Here is a 19,009-nt window from a genome sequence, read left to right on the forward strand (position 1 = left end):
GCTTGTTGAGCAGATCTCTTTGTCAACGAATTCCGGATCTCTGCATTGTTTCCAACAAACGACAAAAGACTGCACGATACTGGTTTTAATGTTGCCAAAGCACTTCAGGAAAGGGATCTTGAAGTCCGGTTTGAAGATTCATCTGGAAGTTATCTCTCACTGTAGGTGTTTGGAGATTGAGATTTGAGAGATTGAACCTTTAAGCCTTCTTGCAATTCTATCTCTCTTAGGTTTAGATTTGATGCGGAGGTTGAGTTTACATGGCACGAGACGGTGATCTGTTTGGCATTCTGCTATGCATCACATGAGTATGATGAATATCTTGGACGTTTCTTTGACACACTAAGACATAGGTCAAACTCCATCGCCACCAAACTCGAAAATCTGCCGACAGGGTCGAGAATGCATCCACGTTGTCTTTAAACTGTCCCTCTGCTGGAAGATAGTACTTGTAATAGTGTGTTGTTGCTCTGCACAAAACTCTAGCAGAAGCCGTCCGTTGTCGTTGAAGTTTCCAACACCATGCTTAAGTAGTATTTCTTTCTAGTTTTCAGAATTCTTTCCTACTCTAACGTTGAAGTCACCGGGGATTACCATCTGCAGGAACCTTTTGGATGAGACGGTGCTGGTCGATATAGAATTTGTCTCTTTCCTTAGGATCAGTTTGCAGAGTTGGGGCATGTATGCCGAAAAGAACAAGTTGCTTGTTGTGCAGTTGGAAGCGTAACAAAAATGATGCGGTCGGAATGATTTGCCGGTAAATTTTTGAGTTTGGAGGCGACAGAGTTTTTAACCATGAAGCCAACTTCTGAAAGATGACTTTCGGTTTTGGGTTTGCCTGACCAATAGCGTGTTTAGCCGACACCATTTCTTTGATACTGGTGTCCCCATGAAAACTTTACTGAGAGCAGCAATGTCTATGTTGAGTCGTGGTCGCTCGTGGACAATTAGAGATCAGAACGACGTTCAGGACGTCACTATCTGCTTTATCAAGCATAATTATGATATTCCAACATGCGAGCGTCAATCTGAACGCATCTTTGGAAGCAAGCGTATGCCTTTGTATTTGTTATTGATATCGCTAGTGGAAACGGAATAGTAATCCCCTCTGTGGAAAGCCAGACACCTTTGTGTTATATGCATTTATTGTTTTACATTTGCGCTAACAGAGAGAGCTATACCGGTGTGAGCTCCATAAAGATGCTCATTTTTGTAATCTTAAAACAATACTGGTCTCTCCCATTGAGGAAGTGCAGGATCCTGAGCACCAAAACCAGATGCTCATTAGCCGCGCTGTGAACCGAAGAGAGGGTGATGATCTTTGGTTAGACCACTTTTTCTAGGCCCCTCTCCGTATGGAGCAAGTACTGCTGTCTTTGAATAAAGCTGTTTGGTCATTCAGGTAGTTGCCGAACAAGACCGTCATCTTCGGGTCAGCAAAATTCCGAGTGACCAATGTTCTGAGCCGCTTATATGTAAAGTTAAATTTGCGGTTTCCAGTACATCTTATCACCTGTCGTTTCGTCCCTTGCCTATCGTAACAGGTCTTTACCAATTTAGGTATATCTTTCGAGCCCACGCAGTGGCTTTTTTTAAGTAAGGCACAGCGTGCGTGGAACTGGCCTCATCTTTTACTTTTAAGGTTTATCTGCTGGGGCCTAGCAAGCTTGGACGGTGGCAACGAAGTCCTACATATTGTTTGGATGTTTGTTTTACTTTACGTATTTCAGTATCATAATAATAAGCCTTCTTTTGGACTGCGGAACATATATGAAACACCTTATAAATTAAATTAAATTAATTGGTAAAGATCGATCGTAATGCTCTGTTTTCAATATTACTAAGACCTAAAGCGTATCGTAAGTACAATTCGGTTTTAATTTCAGCCTATTAAATAGCAATATTTTGGATGGTAAATGTATGCAGTACTATCTGCAGACACTACTGCAACATCTGAAATTGGAATAATTTAAATATGGGCGATTTGAAACAGATATGTCGAAAATGGCACCCATTTACGCTAGGTATGATTTAAAGGGTCTTCATTTATCTATCCGCCACATTCATTTGCACCGCATCATTTAACACAATTCCAGTTCGCCTCACGGATCATAGTAAATATTTGCAACCCTTATTTTTCAGTAATTAAAAGAACTTTTTTAAATAATATAATATATCAATACAAAAAGTAAAATGGGAATTTTTGTGGGGAAAAAAGAAGAGAAATGGCAAGGTAATTAATCAGTTGCCAAATAATAACAATGAAATATATCATACGGCCGATGAGTAAAAGTGCACAAGGACATTACTATTCTAGGGAACATCATTTCCATTTTAATGATATTTCATACGTTGTTCGGTAAAATTTTTTAAGCTAATGTCAGCTTGCCTAATTTTCCCGAGTTTAGCGACGTTATTGCACCAGAACTTCGTAAATTAAATAATGACCTCAGATTATTGATGTCCGAAGAATGAAGAATTTGCTTAGAGCCAAGGACCGAAATAAAAAAAGCTGTAGGCCAACATCGTCTACCGTACAAAGACTTAAAAACATCATTTAGACAGAGGTTTAGAAAGTCAATATGAGCACTTTACGCAGATGAGAATACTGTGGAAGCCCGAAACATAATTGTTCAAAGTATTTCAATCATATTATTGGGTACAGTGGATACTAAATATTCTAAAACATTATGAATTCAACATTTTATGAATTGGGAACTGAGAAAGTGGACAGAGATAATTAACAGTGTCCATTAGAGTTACTAAGTAATTGGGGCCTTACATAGGAAATGTTGAAAATGGATTACACCGATAGTAGAACACAAGAGGCATACATTTGTCGAATGGTAGCATTCATTAACCTGACGTTACACAGTTGTGCAGTAGCAAACTAACTGCTGACAATGGGAGGATAGGAAGCGTAACAGAATAGCATGCAGTAGAGAGTGAGCAGCATCATTTCCAATAGTAATATCATATCTGAGGATGAAGAATCAATACGCAAAGGCTTCTTTGCTGAAAATGGATGATTTTGCAATTGCGCAGCTTTAGTTTAGTGTCGGATAGCAGTTAAGTGGATAATAGTATGCAAAGTGAAATCTCTTCGAAGTTGGCGTCTTCACATCCATAATGCTCTACATTATGGACTACATTACGGTACTTCATACTCCTGTCAGACGGAGTGATAAAAATAAGCTGAACAATGAAGTCCAGGACCACTTGTCAGGTGATTCGAAATTTTTCACATCCGAATTTTGACGAAGACAATTCATGGAACGAATACGCTGTTCAATTATACGGCGATAATAAAAAACGTCACTCCAATACCAACCGCTTAATTACCTTATCTGGATTTAACTCCCTGTTAAAAATCCCTTGGAATAAATCCGATACTTTTTCATTTCATTTTATGTTTTGTATTTATTCGATATCCTTGGATCAAAAATAAGTGAATAACAAATACAGAAAAAGACCGGAATAGCACAATTCATACCACTTTAATTTCGGTCCATTGTTGATAGAACAACGGTAGCTTTACAAGAAGCAATAATAATTACCAGTGCTTTGGAATTCTTAAACCCTTAAGTTTCTGATCCTTACAATTCCCATTCAAACAAAATCAGTGTCTCCTCCAGCTAGCGTAAGATTTTGTCAGATATAAGCAAGTTGGGAAACCAAAAAAAAGCGACCTATTAGTTTATTGAACTGCAAATTCCATTTTTCCATCACATATAATGATGGTAAAGGTAATATGAAGTTTAGTTGGTTCGGCAATAAAAAGTTTAGTTTGGCAATATGAAATTTACTTGGAAAAAAGTGGAAGAATTCCGACAAGTATTTTATTTTAATAAGAAATGGAGGCCTTAATGCCCTTAGTAAATTAAAATGTTTAAAACTACAGCCCTTAGTGAATTAAAGTACTCAAAAAATATTTACACTACAGCCCTTAGTGAATTAAAATTTTCAAAACTCGTCTTCCAACACCTGGGATTTCCAAAACACTCATAACATAGCGCCATCGAAGACATAGAAAGGTTACAACTGCATTATTCATCCCAGCTAATATAATTTGCATAACAGTAAATTGACAGAATGTTTTGGAAAACCCAAAAAAAAGTTAATTTTTAACTTCAAGAGAACAGAATTATAAGAACGTGAATGCGGTGATATGTAATAGGCACGATTCAATGCAATTATCAATGAAAGGCATGTAGTGACCTGTCACCAACAACAATTGTGACAAAATAGGAAAATATTTCATACATAGTGAAGAGGTGATTATCAAACAGTGCTAACAGACATCGAGGTCACTGCTCACTATGAAGGATGAATGGATTCTACGATCAATATGATGGCATTAGGGTGGGATTTTTTCTAACTTCAAGTAATTTCGAAGTTTGGGCTGCATTTCTTAAAGAGGAGAGCATTAAGTTAACAGATTATTCAGCTTCTTTCAATAAAGAATCATGGAAACACAGCGGAACATAATGCATCACTCTCATGGATTTCTAGGAGTATTTCAGTCCCAGAATTGAAAGGTACAGAAATATTGCCATCCAAAACAATATGAGCATTAGTACACCTCGACCTGACTCGTATCCTTTTAGCGAAACCATGCTGTATTCCAGCTGGGAATGTTGCATTGAATACTGGATCGCGAACTGTGAATGCTATTGCTACAAATAACACTATAATACTTAAACTTCTGCCAGCTACTGTGGAAAGATCAAGAAAATACCGCAACATAATGCTAACTGATAAGTCATCAGACTATTTGCGATGTGCACTTTTTTTAAAGATTTTCTTTTTCATAAACTGGGTTGCATACCGGAACTATATTGATGGCAGCCGTATTTTGTTAACTAAGAACATACTTGTACACTGCGGATCGAAAAGTAACTTTCCATTGAAGCGTTTGCATATTTCCTGGGTGATAGCATCCGTTGGATCAACAGCAAGCAAATTCATACCTGCCATTACGGATAACAAATCGCTAACTTTTTGCTCCGAAACACGATTGATGTTGTAATTCCTGAATGAAGAATAACTTGTTAAAGTTTTAAGATTCTGATTGCAACGACGAAATGCACTGTGACGATCAAAAATTTTTGAAAGGTTACATTTTTTTTTTCTTTTTTTTTGTATTTTACAGCTGTCCAACCCTTCATTTAATCTGTGTTATCTCATGTACTCAAGAAAAGGGCCCTCAGTTTTTGAATGGCCAACCATGCAAAGCGATAACGAAAACTATTCCTGTACTCTGAATGTTCAGATTAATTCATGTATTCATCATCGAAATTGAGTGTTAATGTATTCCAGTGCCACTCTGCGATGTTTAAAAGATGATATGTTTCTGATTTTAAACTGCCAATGGAGACGAAATTTACACACTAAGTTTACGACAAAATTTGCGCTTTTACAATACTGTGAAATTGTTGTTAAAAACTCGTTCATCAATTAGTTTTATACACTTCCACCCAGAAAAATTAACCTATATCTCAATTCCTAAACACTTTACCGTTTCTTTTTCATCCCGTGAAAAGAATCACTGGAAATGTCCGGTCATTCAATGCAGCCCGTCTTCTGACGATGGCGCGACTGCACGCCGGACACGGCCATACATCGGCTTCCTGAAAGAAACGAAATACAAGCTAACATTTATAAATGCTACACAGAAGGAAATCAAAACGCATAACTAAGGTAAATTTTATTAACCATGATGTAGAGCCTGTTCCAGTGCAAGCTGTCATACCGGAGCTTTTCTGACGTACCACTGTACCATCATCAATTTGAACATCATAATAGCTAACCCGAGAAGCATGACTTTCACCGATGAACACATCATTAAGAGCTAACAATGGATACTCAGGATAGCCATTATCTTGTAAAAACAACCTAAATCAAAATGAAAAGTTTACCACAAAAATAACTTAATGTCCATCGATTAAATTTAAAAAAAAGTGGCAGCAGAAAATCAAATGCTGAATGTTATAGAATACAAAAAAATTATTTTAAGGATGAACACATCGTTGAGAATCAGAAATGATAATATATATCCAACGTGAAGAAAAAAGAAAAAGACAAATAAATTAAAATAAAATATAAGCAATAACGATGAGATAATACGACAAAGATAAAATCAAGGAAATCCTTCTGGAAGGATTAAATGAAACCTCTCTCAGACTTTTACGAAATAAGGGTAAGAAGCTTGTCTACCACTACAAATTCTGCTGTAAAAGATTTATGAGAGAACCATGTTGGAGAAAAAGATCATGAATGAATACATTAAGTGACAGGATTATGTCCTGAATTTCAAATTTCAAAAGAAGTTTTAGCATTAGAGTGGTCGTGAATTATATCAATATACTTATGTAATATTTTGCCAAAGTTCATATATAACGGAAATTTTCATATTAATAAAGCCTGGAAATGACTGTGGCTTGCATTATAGACATTTTAGTTAAAATAAGTTATATTGTGCCAACCGATATTCTAAAATGCAGTCCTTTTTCACATCCTATTTATAAGAAATCTCCTACTTTTTTCTTCTTTTTTTTGAAATATGCGTGCAAACCACTCAGAATAAATCGGTAGTAAAAGAAAAAAGAAAAAAAACTGTTGGAAAAACTAAAACATGAAAAAAAGCAGAAAAGATTGACCGGGCTTCACGTAATTTGTCGCTTTTTTCATGATATTCTTCATCAGATTCCGCATTATTTTTGTCATTTTCTACCCATTTTAATATCGTAACACGTATCCTTTGTCTTCGAATCCACCTTCAAACATGTGCTTCAAATTTAAAATTCGTGATGAACAGATCTTGAAGTTATGAAGCAAAATATGCCAGTAATGCAACTGGAAAAGCTTAAGTTTTTTTCAAAATTATATATCGAGGAAATCCTTTTGAGAAGACGGTTAAAATTTGACTTGAAAAAAGATCAAAAAAAGTAAGGTCTTGAACGATTAAGAGCCCACCAATGTGGCATAACCAAATGGTATAGCACTGCTAAATAATACTGCACCTGCACTCGCCCTTGAGTAGTTTCTCGATTATTTCACCAACTGGCTGTGTTCTTTTCCTTGTTATACACAGATATCCTTCGGACCTATATATTTTCTAATATTAATAGGAACTTGCGAACATTTCCTCTAATGAATCTGAGTTTCTATAAGATCATCACTTATCTGGAACCTCACTACTTAAGAGCACAAATCACAAAGAGTGCAAAATACCGGAACCTTCTTCAACTATAGCAGCGAGCTATTACATGTTACTCGTCAGCTTAGCTGCAATAACGCATAGGTTCAATACTTCATTAGAGAAGTATTTACAAGGAAAAATTTTATGTACATATTTGCAACCGCTTCAGCCAATTCACTATTTGCTAGACGTTATTAGGATTAAACTTTGTTATACCTTGCAGCTGTACTATCCATCTCTACGACCATGAAAAGTTTAGTAAAGAAAAACGGAAAGCAGTAAAAAAAAGGAAAGGAAGTCGTAAGAATTATCACTGAAAATACCCCATTGGATCAGTATTGAAGCCAACAACAGCTCGATGATCACGTATTTTTTCAGCAGCCACCAAAAAAGTACCATCACCTCCAGCCGAAAACACAGCATCTGCATGGGCTACTACTTCCATTGTATATTCGCTTCGCGTCACAATTTCCACTTCAATTCCTCGATTTCTAGAAGAACCAAGGATAAGGTGTTAATATAGGGATGAATTTATACTATCAACAATTTCGCTTAATTTTAGAAATTTTAGCACTGTCGCTAAGTCGCTGCTCTCTAAAGAATGGGCATGTCTATCAGCAATAAACCTCCTCAACCTGGATAATGATAGACTTGAGAGATATCAATACAAAGCTGGATCTAGGAAATTGAAAAATAACTAAAGCAAGAATTATTAACCATGCATTATCAAGCGAACAGTTTCATGAACAATAGAAGAGTTGCAAAACAATTTTAATTCATTTTGTCAACGATCCAATTTAAACCCTCTACATCCACTATCGCTATATCTATTCCTTAATATTCTTTCATCCTTGCTGAGAAACCAATTTACAAGTCCGAATAATTGCGACCTGTAAAATGAAACAATAACTTACTCAAGACATTGGCGCATAGTACGAATATAATTCTGCTGCTCAGTGTGTTTCTTTTTCATTTCCTTATAATTCCAGCCACTTCTTTTTAACTGGAAAAATATAACGAAATACGAGCAAGAACTAGCAAAAAAAATTAATGGAACTGTTGAAGACTGAAAAAGTATAAGAGAACACTTTATGCATTTTGAAATGACTGAATGAGTTTTGCAGAGCCGATAGAAATTTTAACTGGTAGTTAGTAAGCATTTTTTTCCTTAAATTTCCCTGTTTGGTGTAGACGTAATGAAACTGATCAAATCTCAAACCAGTGAGCAAAACTGAGTGCGACTCAGATGCAGGTGTTTCCGCCTCTCATAATCCAACCTAGTCGTCTTTGATAAAATCACTACATGCTTTGGCAAGAATATTAGTCCGGGATACATCCTTGACTTCTAAAGTGGTATTTTTTTAAAACATAAACGCACACATTACATTTTGTCTCAAAATATTTATATAACTTGAAAATAACGACGGATTAAGAATGCAAAAATTAGAGAAATTTACATTTTTTGTGCACAAATCGCTATTGTCTTCTTCGCACTCGAAATCATTATTGTTAACATTTGTTCCACCAGCTACCATTTCCGTACACTTTCTAATTAGAATAACTGGAAGTTCTTGAAAACTTGTACTAGTTAATCATATCATGTGGTACATAAACGACATTTCAGAAATAATTTTGAATACTGATTCTAAAATACCTATTCATAATTGCTTAGCTAATCATGCGCAATTTCTGCTTAAAATAATATTTACTCCTTTCGATCAAAACAATAAAGCTGCTGCATTTCAAGCAGCATATATCAGTTACACAAGATTCAATAGCAGACCATTTTCCTTATTTGCCTCCATTACAATTTCTGTAATTGCTAATTTTCCAAAAACAATAAAAATCAAAGCGCTCTAACACTCTGTTTTTGCTAAAAGATGAAAAATATCAGGAACAAATACAATACGATCCAGTTACAAAATTCCACAAATATTTCCGACGAGATCGAATCTCGATACAAAAACTGATTCGAAAATATAAAAACAGATCAGCTGAGAGAACTCCAGACCCCAATTAAAAAACGAACAAAAACCTACCTGCCATTAGGCTATGGAACGCTGCAACAAATCGTTTCATCATATATCATAAACTTGAATTCTTTCCTAGTTTTCCCGCTTCTATCCTTTCTCTTCCGAGGTCTATTACAAAATACAAAAACAAAAAGAATCCTATATTCATCGAATGTACTTTAGGACAGGGCAACAGCATGAATTAATTCAAATTACAGCTTTTCTAAACAACTATTAAAGTTGATTGTTGATAAATCAATCGTCTTACTATATTTTTGTCAGTATGAGAAGTTGAGCTCAACAAGAGAAACTCTCTCCTTTCGATTCATAAATTTACTTTCTCATGATGGTATTTCCAAATACATAAGATTTGTCGAATGTTTTGCTTTATTCCGAAATGAGAATAGTTGTGTAGTGGTTTAGAGAACCAAATGCCACTGTAACCACATCACTGACTGTAACAATGAATAGTACAAAGAGAGGAAGAAAAACAAGTTCAAAAATGGCGACCCTTTTTAAAACTAATCTTGAAAAAAAAGAAAATTTCGCATTTAGTCGTTCCTTTAAAGAGTCGATGACTCAGCAAACAAACAGTTATAACAAGTCTTGCAGTTTAACTCTAAAAAAAAACCTAATTTTTTGGTGCATTTTAGTGGAATACTTATCGATGTAAAAAAACACTCAAATTCATATAGACTTTCGGAACGGAATTTCCAGTAAAAAGATATAATGATGCATCTCTTAGGGAACAGATGATATATTTTAAATAGGTAAAGACTTGTAAAACATAAATTTAGTCTGGACATGCTTTCAAAGCAAAACAGAACTTATGACTTTGTACATGGTAAAAAATAGCACCAAAGGAAGCAATCTTTTCTAAAAATATTAAGAACAATTTCATGCCGACATGGAATATTCCTGACATAAGACTAGAATAAATCAAAGGATCATCAGAGTGGATAGGATGGTAGGTACGGTTGCTACTTGACGATAACAGATGACAAAAAAAAAAATACCGGTAAAAGAGAAATGATGAAAAATTATTAAAGGAAGCTCTACGACAAACTTTTTTTCCGGCAAGTACCTTTCTACAAATACAAATTTGTCTTACATAAAAGCTGCTAACAGGAACAACTGACGGGCTAATAACTGAACTGCGGAAGTGGAAGGAATTTATCAACAACTGCATGCCATCAATTTCAAAACGTCGATGAATATATACACCAGGTAAAACAATTATTCACGCAAATAAGCAGGCATTACTGTCCTTGAGTGAGGAGACCTTTGTAGTTCGTTACGAAATAACACATCACGCGTATTATGAACAACATAGGACACTGCTCTATTTATGAACTTTTCTTCGATCAGAGATCTGCAAATTTATCACAAGATGATCATAAAGATTTGCCATAAGTCTTCATATTCTGAGCATGGCAATCCTACGTAGCCTTGCGAAACATTGGTAAAAGCATCACCGCATCGAGAAGCACAAGACTAAAATAGAAAAATATTGAACTGTCACAGCCTCTGAATAAAATTTTTGATGATGTCTGATAAAAATGACAACTTGCAAACACATAAACTACCCAGTATCCGCTAGGAAACTCTTGAAAACTCTACTCTTTTATGTAGCTCACCAGAGTGAAATACGCATTCTTCATGATGGAAACATCGAACAAACAGCAACAGAAAGCTTTTATTATGAGCTTTTTTTAAAATCGGAGCCCTTTCCACCAACGAAAAAAATTTCCACTACAATCAAATTTCTTAACAAAGTGATAAAATACCAAAGCAAAAATTTATAAATGCTTATTTACAAACAAGTGCATAAGTTGAATGAAAAATGATTTGTAACAGATCCACCCACTACAAAAATATGTTGAAAATACGTATTTTTAGGGTATACTCTGAATGGCAATTACATCAAGATCTTTTATACGAATTGTTTGGCTTTATTAACGTTACCATTTCATGCCCGATTAAAACTCAGTTACTGTATTATCAGTCTCATTTGCGAAAGCCTGCAAGATTCACTTGATGAATTTCATTTAACTCGCCATTTTAATTATGCTTGCTATTCAGGGATTTTTCAAACTAGTGATATACTGCTGATGAAAAACACGTCCCACCTCAAGTGGGAGAGAATGGAAGTAAAAATGACATTCTTATAATATGCCCCGACGTATTTGCAGTACTGATAACAAAGAAGATGTCACTTGGTGACACAAAAGTGGGTGCTGTAACATTGACACTAAGTAGGGCAAACATAATTTCCACCATGAATCACATCACGAACGAATACTACCGCACTAAATATTTACAAAGATAATAATATGACTGACGTGCACGTTCCACAAACTTTGATACCGCACATAATAAGAGTTCTCCCATGGGCACGATAGTTCGTGACAGTGGAGATCACTATTTTAATTATTAGAAAAAGAGCCTCATTCAACAGCTTTTCGATAACTGATCTTAAACGTGATTAAAAAAATTAAAAAATCTTATCTTCATATTTCCGAACAAAATACAGGAAAATGATGAACAAAAAAAAAAAAAAGAATAAAAATAAAAAAGATCATCTTTTACAAATAATAAAACGAAATGTACAAGCATAACAAACCAAGAGTTCTATACGAAACAACTGTATCATCGGAATGATCGCTGATATTACAATGAAAGTAAAAACTGCAAATAAATAATATTGTCACTTTTTAAGAGAATAATGCATGTATAACAAATCCAGTGAAAATATGAGCATGATAAATTGTGGGTTAAAATGAAAGAGGAAAAGACGGATTCAAAACGAGAATTCTAAACCCGTTCCATGAAATCCATACAGGATCTCATCCTTTCAAAATCCCAGTATAAAAATATTTTTAATAGAAGTATTCGTATATGTCGTCAGTCAAGATGCACTATCACCACAATATTTTTTATGCCATATTCTTATCACTAGCTACTGCCAACAGTGTTCACTGGCGTAAGTTAACTACTTTTCAAAATTAGTATTTGATTCAACTGACCATCTACCTAAGTTCAAGCGTGCGAAAAAAAAAACGCTTCCACAAATGTTTCGAACTGGCCATCACAATGTTTTAAAACACCCACGCCTTAAGTGAAAAGCAATCCAAACCACGTTTTTAGCATTAAAATTAAATGGAGTGATGACTTTACAAAATTCAAAATGCTGTCTGAAAACTATGCTTAAGCACAAGGTTTCCAAATATGCATCCAGTTGGGTTTAGAATGGCGAGATCTAATATGTGCCACAAAAGACGGAGTCGGTTTAGACAAGATCAGTAAAGAACCCGCGTCCTGTAGTTTAGCCTTGCGTGAAACGGGGGTCGACAACGATCCAAATGATAAGTGGAGACCTGCACCAGGAAACAACTCTGTTTGCTTTGATGTAAGACCGTTTAAATTTTAAATTTCCTTTTAAAATCTAAAAATTTCAAATCATAAACTTCCGGTAAATATCAAATGCCCCTAAAAAATTTAAATACCACATGCGAAAGTTACAAATATGAATTGAAATAAATATCATTTATAAATGTCTTATTTGCGATAGAATTGATATTTCATATCCAATGATGTTGAACAGTTGGTCAAATTAATGATTTTCAAAGGAGATAGTAAACAGAACTGTACGTACTTATTGTAACCTGCTGTGTCCAAATGCTGATACCGTGTACCTAATTAAACGAACGCCGCAAACGCATCGGTCATGCTTTGCGTTCGTAACTTATCATCATGAGAAACGTGGCACTGACTGGTACATATGGCGAACTGAGGTAATTTCTGAGCTTTGTTCTTAAAATTCTAGAAATGTTGTATATTTGAAAAAACGAACATAGGAGATATCCATTCCTCGAAAGAGACCGATAACCTGCTACTCACCAATAAGACGTATCCATCATTAACATGGCTGAAAAATCAAACTGAATAAAGAGGTAATCATTTCAGAACTGCCGTTTGTCCACAATAACATTCACGATTCGATGTGAGTTTCATTTTGATCGCAAAGAATTCCCAAGTGATGAGGAAATATTCAAGAAGCTACGAAAGGCATAATACAAACTTTACTTGATGTACGCTAATGTAACTATTGCTTGAAACAGTAATAGTTCTCAAAAGGAACCCCATAAGATCTTGATGAAAATGTCATCTTATAAGAATCCCCTAGAACTAATAGCATCCATTCCCGTCTCTGAATCTACACCTCCTCTAACTTCAAGACAGTGTCCACATACACAGACATATACATAAGAAATATATATATATATATATAATAAAACCCAGCTATTCATCCACCCACCACTGTCAGGAAACCCCTACAATAACTGGTGAGAAATTAATTCACAGTACGACATTCCGACTGGGACACGATGCAACTTCTGTTCTCCCTTGTTCTGTCATATGCAAAATTCGCTTCTTCCTTACAGTCTTTAGGATTTGAAATGTATTCATCATTTCCACAGAATTTGGTTCTGTCCAGTAATAAATAAGGAATATAATGCGCAAATGGTCCTCCATTTCACAAATTCAATGCTGTTGTTTCTTCTCTTTCGGCCTTTACAATGTCCTGCTACCGTACTCAAATTTCTCCACTTTATTACTATCCTCTCTCATCCTGCTAATGAACAGAGAGTGGAGTAATTGCGATGACTAAATTTCCTGACAGCCTAATTTTGGAACATTAATTTTAAATTCGCTTCAAACTCAAACTTCCAAAATACAATGCTTGTCTTCAAGCGACAGCGGTTAGATGTCATACATGGACAAATAGTATCTTCGAGAAAGCCACTCACTTAAAGACCAGAATATAATGAGCACAACGTAAAACAAACAGGTCTAGTAATACAAGTGAATTTTTAAAACAATAGTTATTTGGGTTCCATTTTATAATCCAACGATTTTAGTACTCTACACTGAACTGGTAGGAAACTCCATGCTCCAAAAACAAGCAATTCATAAACTTGAATTGGTGGTCATAGATACTTGGTTTTACCTATCTGTTTGCTACTGCAAAGTATTTCTGCCTAGACCGATCGGTACTTTATAGGAGTAGTAAGTATTCGGATTTTTAGCAAATCATCTAACACCATCATTTTTAGGGAAGAAAACGAGTATTTAATGACAGTACCTTCACTAACACCTGTGCTCTTTTTTAAACTACGAGTAATCGTTAACTTAAATTTCACTGAAAAGGAAATTTTACACTTCAGACGTTTTAGACATATAACGTTTAGTTTGTTTAATTGGCTTTTGTCACTTTCACTAGCAACTTCAATACATTTGAGGAAAAACACTTCTGGGTCTTACTTCATCATTTCAAATATATAATAAATCTGAGATTACAAGAGCAAATTTTTATGACTGGTTCGGAATTTAAAAATTGGATGATGGAAACAACGGTTAATGGAAGGAAAATCCTTTCTTTGCCCTCATATATTTCCGAGTTTTTACCTCAAATATGGTAAAGGACGCTTGAAATAACTCCAAAATAATCTCATTATAAGAATTATCAATGAAAGTTTAAAAAAAGCGATCGAAATGCGAAGGCTTGGGAAACTATGGGAACAAGTGAAATAAGAGATATGAACAGTATGATATCGTCAAGCGGAAATCTTGCAGTCTTTTTTTTTCTAGTGGAGACTTGAGAAAGTTGAAGGAATATGCTGTCTCCTTTCTACAGTTTTGCTAAAAATCCAAAGTATGACATCTCGCAAACTCCACTATTTATATAAGTTTATCAGGGTAATCTAACTTTTGTAATTTATGGCAGCAAGGAATATATACGAACAACTGCAACATCAAGAAAGAAATAAGCAATGATATATTAAAGGTTCATGTTGAATGCCCGATGAAATACATCGAATGGAAGTGAATAACCACTTATACTAATTACTCTCGGAATTAATTGGTAATGGAAGTTACGAAAACTTGCCTTTTTTTAGTTACTGGGTTTGCTAAAAGAACTGTAAGTGTTGCCCGAAGTAATGCTCTACATTTACCGATTTTTTTGTCACTCTGCAAAAAAATTTTACCTGTCATGTCATGTCATGTTATAATAGCGAAAGCGAGCTATCATGTTATAATAATAGCGAAGTGAGCTATCAATTTAATTTTAAGGACAGATAAAATTAATGGAATTCCAAATAACTGTGATTTATTTAAGTTAAACTAAATTTAAAGAAACGGAAATTTGCATCACCTTTTTGATGTGGTTGAACTTCCGAATCACTTTGACATTCAATACACTGCAGTTCTTGTATATGACGCAATCACAAGCCAAACACTGCCGAATATCACGCCAATCGTTAGGCCATTTATTTGAAAACACCAGCCGGCAAAACTGTTGATGAAAAATTCACGGTACAACTTAATTTCTTATCTGCATTTGTTAACAATTTGTCGTCTTTGATTCACTATACAGCTTCTTAAGTACTAGTATTCCCGCCCGAAAAAATGTCCCTGTCAAACTAGGTACTCCCAAAACATTGTTTACATTTTGAAATGTTTTTAACTAGTATGCTTTCAAAGAATTTCTATTCTCGAGAGGAATGGAAGAAGCATTTCAGAATGTGAGCAATATTTTTGAAGTTGGCGAATCAAAGGAGAACATTTGTCACCATCGAATTATATCTTCACATAGAAATCCTACAGACTGAATAATTAATTACGATACGCAGTCAGTGTCTGTTTCTGACTTCTGTATCTTTGTCGGTTTGTATAATCACTAAAATCCATGAAGAAATGAAGCAGAGTGATTTAGAAAACCCAAATGTATAATGTACTGATGCAGTTTCCGATGGTCAATTTGCGGACCACAATATCAGTAGGATGAACTTATTGGCTAAACAATACATGAAGTTTTGCCAGGATGTGAACTCACTGAGAGACTTTTAATTTATAAAAAAATGAGAATGAACTGGTTGATTTGATTTCCATTTTACGAAAAAGAGGTTAGTTATGCAGAGAAGAGACCCGATATAAAGACACTTAAGCTTGCATATGACTGGAATTTCAAACTCATTTACTGACTTCAGTAAGTTTATCAGATGTGGAACTTTGGCTTGACGCCGGGCCTACAGCAACGTAGCGCAATATGGCTTTGTGTATCGATCTCAATTCAGAGTAGATGCTCTTCCTCTCTCTCTTTCATGCGCATATATGCATTCTTTGAACATCGAAGCCTAAGCCATGCGAAGCACGCCGTTTATCGTTAGATGGATTGGCTGTACCTCCCTCTTCTTGCCTTCTTTTCGCTTGGCTGGGGCAATCTTTCTAGAGCGCCTGTGCTCTCAAACTTATCAACCCATATCTTTCGTGGCCTGCAGTATAACCGCCTTTCCTAGAGCACTACTCAAAAGAAAAGACCATTACGGTGCGGACCAGCTATCTTAGCCAGTCTTATTTTCCGGCATTTGCGCTTTATCAGTATTTCCTGCTGTGATTCTCTACCACTTCATCATCTCACTTATTACTGCTTGTAAAGTGAGATTTAACTGAAGTTCTTTTCTCCCTTCTGTGCTATTTCAAACGTTATTACCACTTATTAGTGTCGTCCTGACAATAGTTACTTTCAATCGCCACTCTCATTGAAGATCACAGTTAATTAACAAGGATTCCAACGAATAAGCCCATTAAGCAATTAGCGAAAATCATGATAAATTAAGCCGGTTAAACCCGGTCTAATGCCAAAACGAAGAAGCAGCTCAGCTGTTAAGTTTCTGCTACTTATCCCTTCTTTTCTCTTAGCCCACTTTAGCAAAATTTTATTTGGTTCTATAAATTTTCGACTCATAATATTAAACGGGATTAGGTTCATGTAGTCCGTTTGTATCGATTAAATTTATGCTAAATCACTGTATAGCTATCGAGTTGCTTACTGTAAGACCTTATCATTTCAAATATTTCCGATCAAAATATTTTTGCGAAGATTCCCATATGTTCATTTTGTGCAACGACATAACATCTACCATCGTCGTAGTGCAAAACGATTTTCTAAAATTTCCAATTCGAAAATCTCGTTGATTTCGAGAATTGATCTTTTAAAATTGATTGGAGTATGTGACGGCAAACTTGTTACCCATAAATCCTTCGGATCTCCCACCATAATTGAGCAAAATTAAGCACCAGTTTTTTTTTTAACACAAAAATTTTGATCTGAAAGGAATGTTTATTTTCAATAGTTTTTAAAATTCGTGAATTGAGGCATTTGAACGATATTGATCTACTTCAAAATGGAAAAATGAAAACAACGAAATGATAGTCTCCTTGGTTTAGACCAAGTTCTCTTCCACTTCACGAGATCTTTTCTTCCCGTGGTTCCAACAATTCGTGCTTTGGCAAACTCATTCTACACTGATTAGAGATTCTTGTTTCACTTTTTTCATCTGATAGCTTAAACATTCTTCCTGATATTTCCAATCATTTTGTAAATAATGCCCTTAAGTACTTACGTTATGTCAAAGTGAAACACCCGATAATCTAGAAAGTCATATTGAATTACTCTTTAGATAATTGCACTGATGAATGAAGTCGCTTTGAATTGAACAAGAAAAACGGACTTTTTCTGCACAACTTTAGCTATAACGGTTTCTTGACGGATCTTTACAAAATCCCTTGTATTACATTTCCTACTTTTATTCAAGTTCGAAATAATGCAACCTTTATTCCTGTGAATTCAAAGATCCAGTTGAGAATATTATATAGTCTTGACAATGTATATGCTAATGGATGACACAGGCGTTAACTAGTAGCGAACAAAAAATGATAGAACAAAAAAAAAAATAGAAATAAAACCAATAAGAACTAAGAAGAAGCATTAAGCATCCATCTACACCACCAATACATTTTGGCGAAAGGATGATAGTATAGTAATTAATCTTAATTAATGAAACTTAGATCAAATATAAAGCTTTTGTTAATTCTTATATCCGGTTGTCTTTTACAAATCATCAAGTCAATATTATATGGTTAAGAATTAATATAGGCATAAGAAGTCCTTTTGTATGGAATACTTCTAATCTAATCATAAACAAGTAAGCAAAGAATGAAATTGGGATCGTTGCAGATTGTGGAGATAGAATGAATGATGTTGAATTGCAGTTGTACAATGATAGAATGGATATTCTTGAGTCATTTAGACTGTACTGTTTCGAGATATCTTTAATTTGAGATGAGATACCTCCAAGATCATCATACTGATTTTAAATTACGAAAAAGTGCAGTTTTGAATGTTATCGCGGATGAAAGCGTATTTTTTCCCTAAGTGAGAGAAACATCGCTAAACAGATTATCGCTCAATTTATTTGTCCGTTTTAATGCTGTATTCTAATAGAAGATGTATAGCATTCATATAAACGGATATTTCTGATAATACAGGAAATTTCCTAAAAATAATAGTAATGTGGTAAAATTTCCACTTTGGATGGTATATTAGGAGAAGGGAAAAACACTCAATTCTTTCCCGTTTACGTAAGTTATTGCGGTAAATAATTTAAGCAAACAGCAAAGCAAGAGGAGCAAATGAAAGATTCTCTCCCCATACAGAACTTTTTATATTCAATAAAATCAAGCAGATTTGTCAAAATTTTAAGAAGAATAGTCTTCGAATGGGTGGGAGAAGAGTCGAAAGTTCAGGTACGCGTAACCGACCACAAAAAGTTAGTAGCTAAGTGAGAGAAAAGAATTCTCTTACCATAAATTCCAAACACTTTCAGACAAATTTTATAGACATTTCAAAAAGAAAGGCTAGGAATTTCTAGGAAATTTTGACAAATCTGCT

The 19,009-nt window shown here is 34.9% G+C and overlaps 4 protein-coding genes across 4 annotated transcripts; 1 reads left to right on the plus strand and 3 right to left on the minus strand.

Annotated features, from left to right (window-relative positions):
• Positions 1-102: 102 nt before the first annotated feature.
• On the minus strand, positions 103-868 carry LOAG_05883 (hypothetical protein; the record flags this gene model as incomplete). The annotated part of the gene is made up of 2 exons (XM_020447000.1): positions 103-470; positions 585-868. 2 exons carry the CDS (start codon positions 866-868, stop codon positions 257-259), a joined length of 498 nt encoding a protein of 165 aa, XP_020302723.1. The 3' UTR covers positions 103-256.
• Positions 869-4,160: 3,292 nt separating this feature from the next.
• Positions 4,161-8,883, minus strand: LOAG_05884 (hypothetical protein). The gene is made up of 10 exons (XM_020447001.1): positions 8,659-8,883; positions 8,421-8,546; positions 8,116-8,204; positions 7,525-7,692; positions 7,023-7,106; positions 6,660-6,776; positions 5,716-5,895; positions 5,519-5,630; positions 4,875-5,032; positions 4,161-4,676 (listed from the first exon to the last, which is right to left on the minus strand). The coding sequence occupies exons 1-8, from the start codon at positions 8,734-8,736 to the stop codon at positions 5,567-5,569; spliced, it is 906 nt and encodes a 301-aa protein (XP_020302724.1). The 5' UTR covers positions 8,737-8,883; the 3' UTR covers positions 4,161-4,676; positions 4,875-5,032; positions 5,519-5,566.
• Positions 8,884-12,126: 3,243 nt separating this feature from the next.
• LOAG_05885 (hypothetical protein) lies at positions 12,127-13,287 on the plus strand (the record flags this gene model as incomplete). Its single annotated transcript, XM_003141422.1, has 4 exons — positions 12,127-12,196; positions 12,462-12,622; positions 12,843-13,007; positions 13,180-13,287. 4 exons carry the CDS (start codon positions 12,127-12,129, stop codon positions 13,285-13,287), a joined length of 504 nt encoding a protein of 167 aa, XP_003141470.1.
• A 2,961-nt stretch (positions 13,288-16,248) lies between these two features.
• Positions 16,249-17,335, minus strand: LOAG_05886 (hypothetical protein; the record flags this gene model as incomplete). The annotated part of the gene is made up of 3 exons (XM_003141423.1): positions 16,249-16,342; positions 16,461-16,550; positions 17,199-17,335. The coding sequence occupies 3 exons, from the start codon at positions 17,333-17,335 to the stop codon at positions 16,249-16,251; spliced, it is 321 nt and encodes a 106-aa protein (XP_003141471.1).
• Between the last annotated feature and the right edge of the window lie 1,674 nt (positions 17,336-19,009).

This window comes from Loa loa, assembly GCF_000183805.2.
Source record: "Loa loa unplaced genomic scaffold supercont3.311, whole genome shotgun sequence".
Taxonomy (NCBI): Eukaryota; Metazoa; Nematoda; class Chromadorea; order Rhabditida; family Onchocercidae; genus Loa; species Loa loa.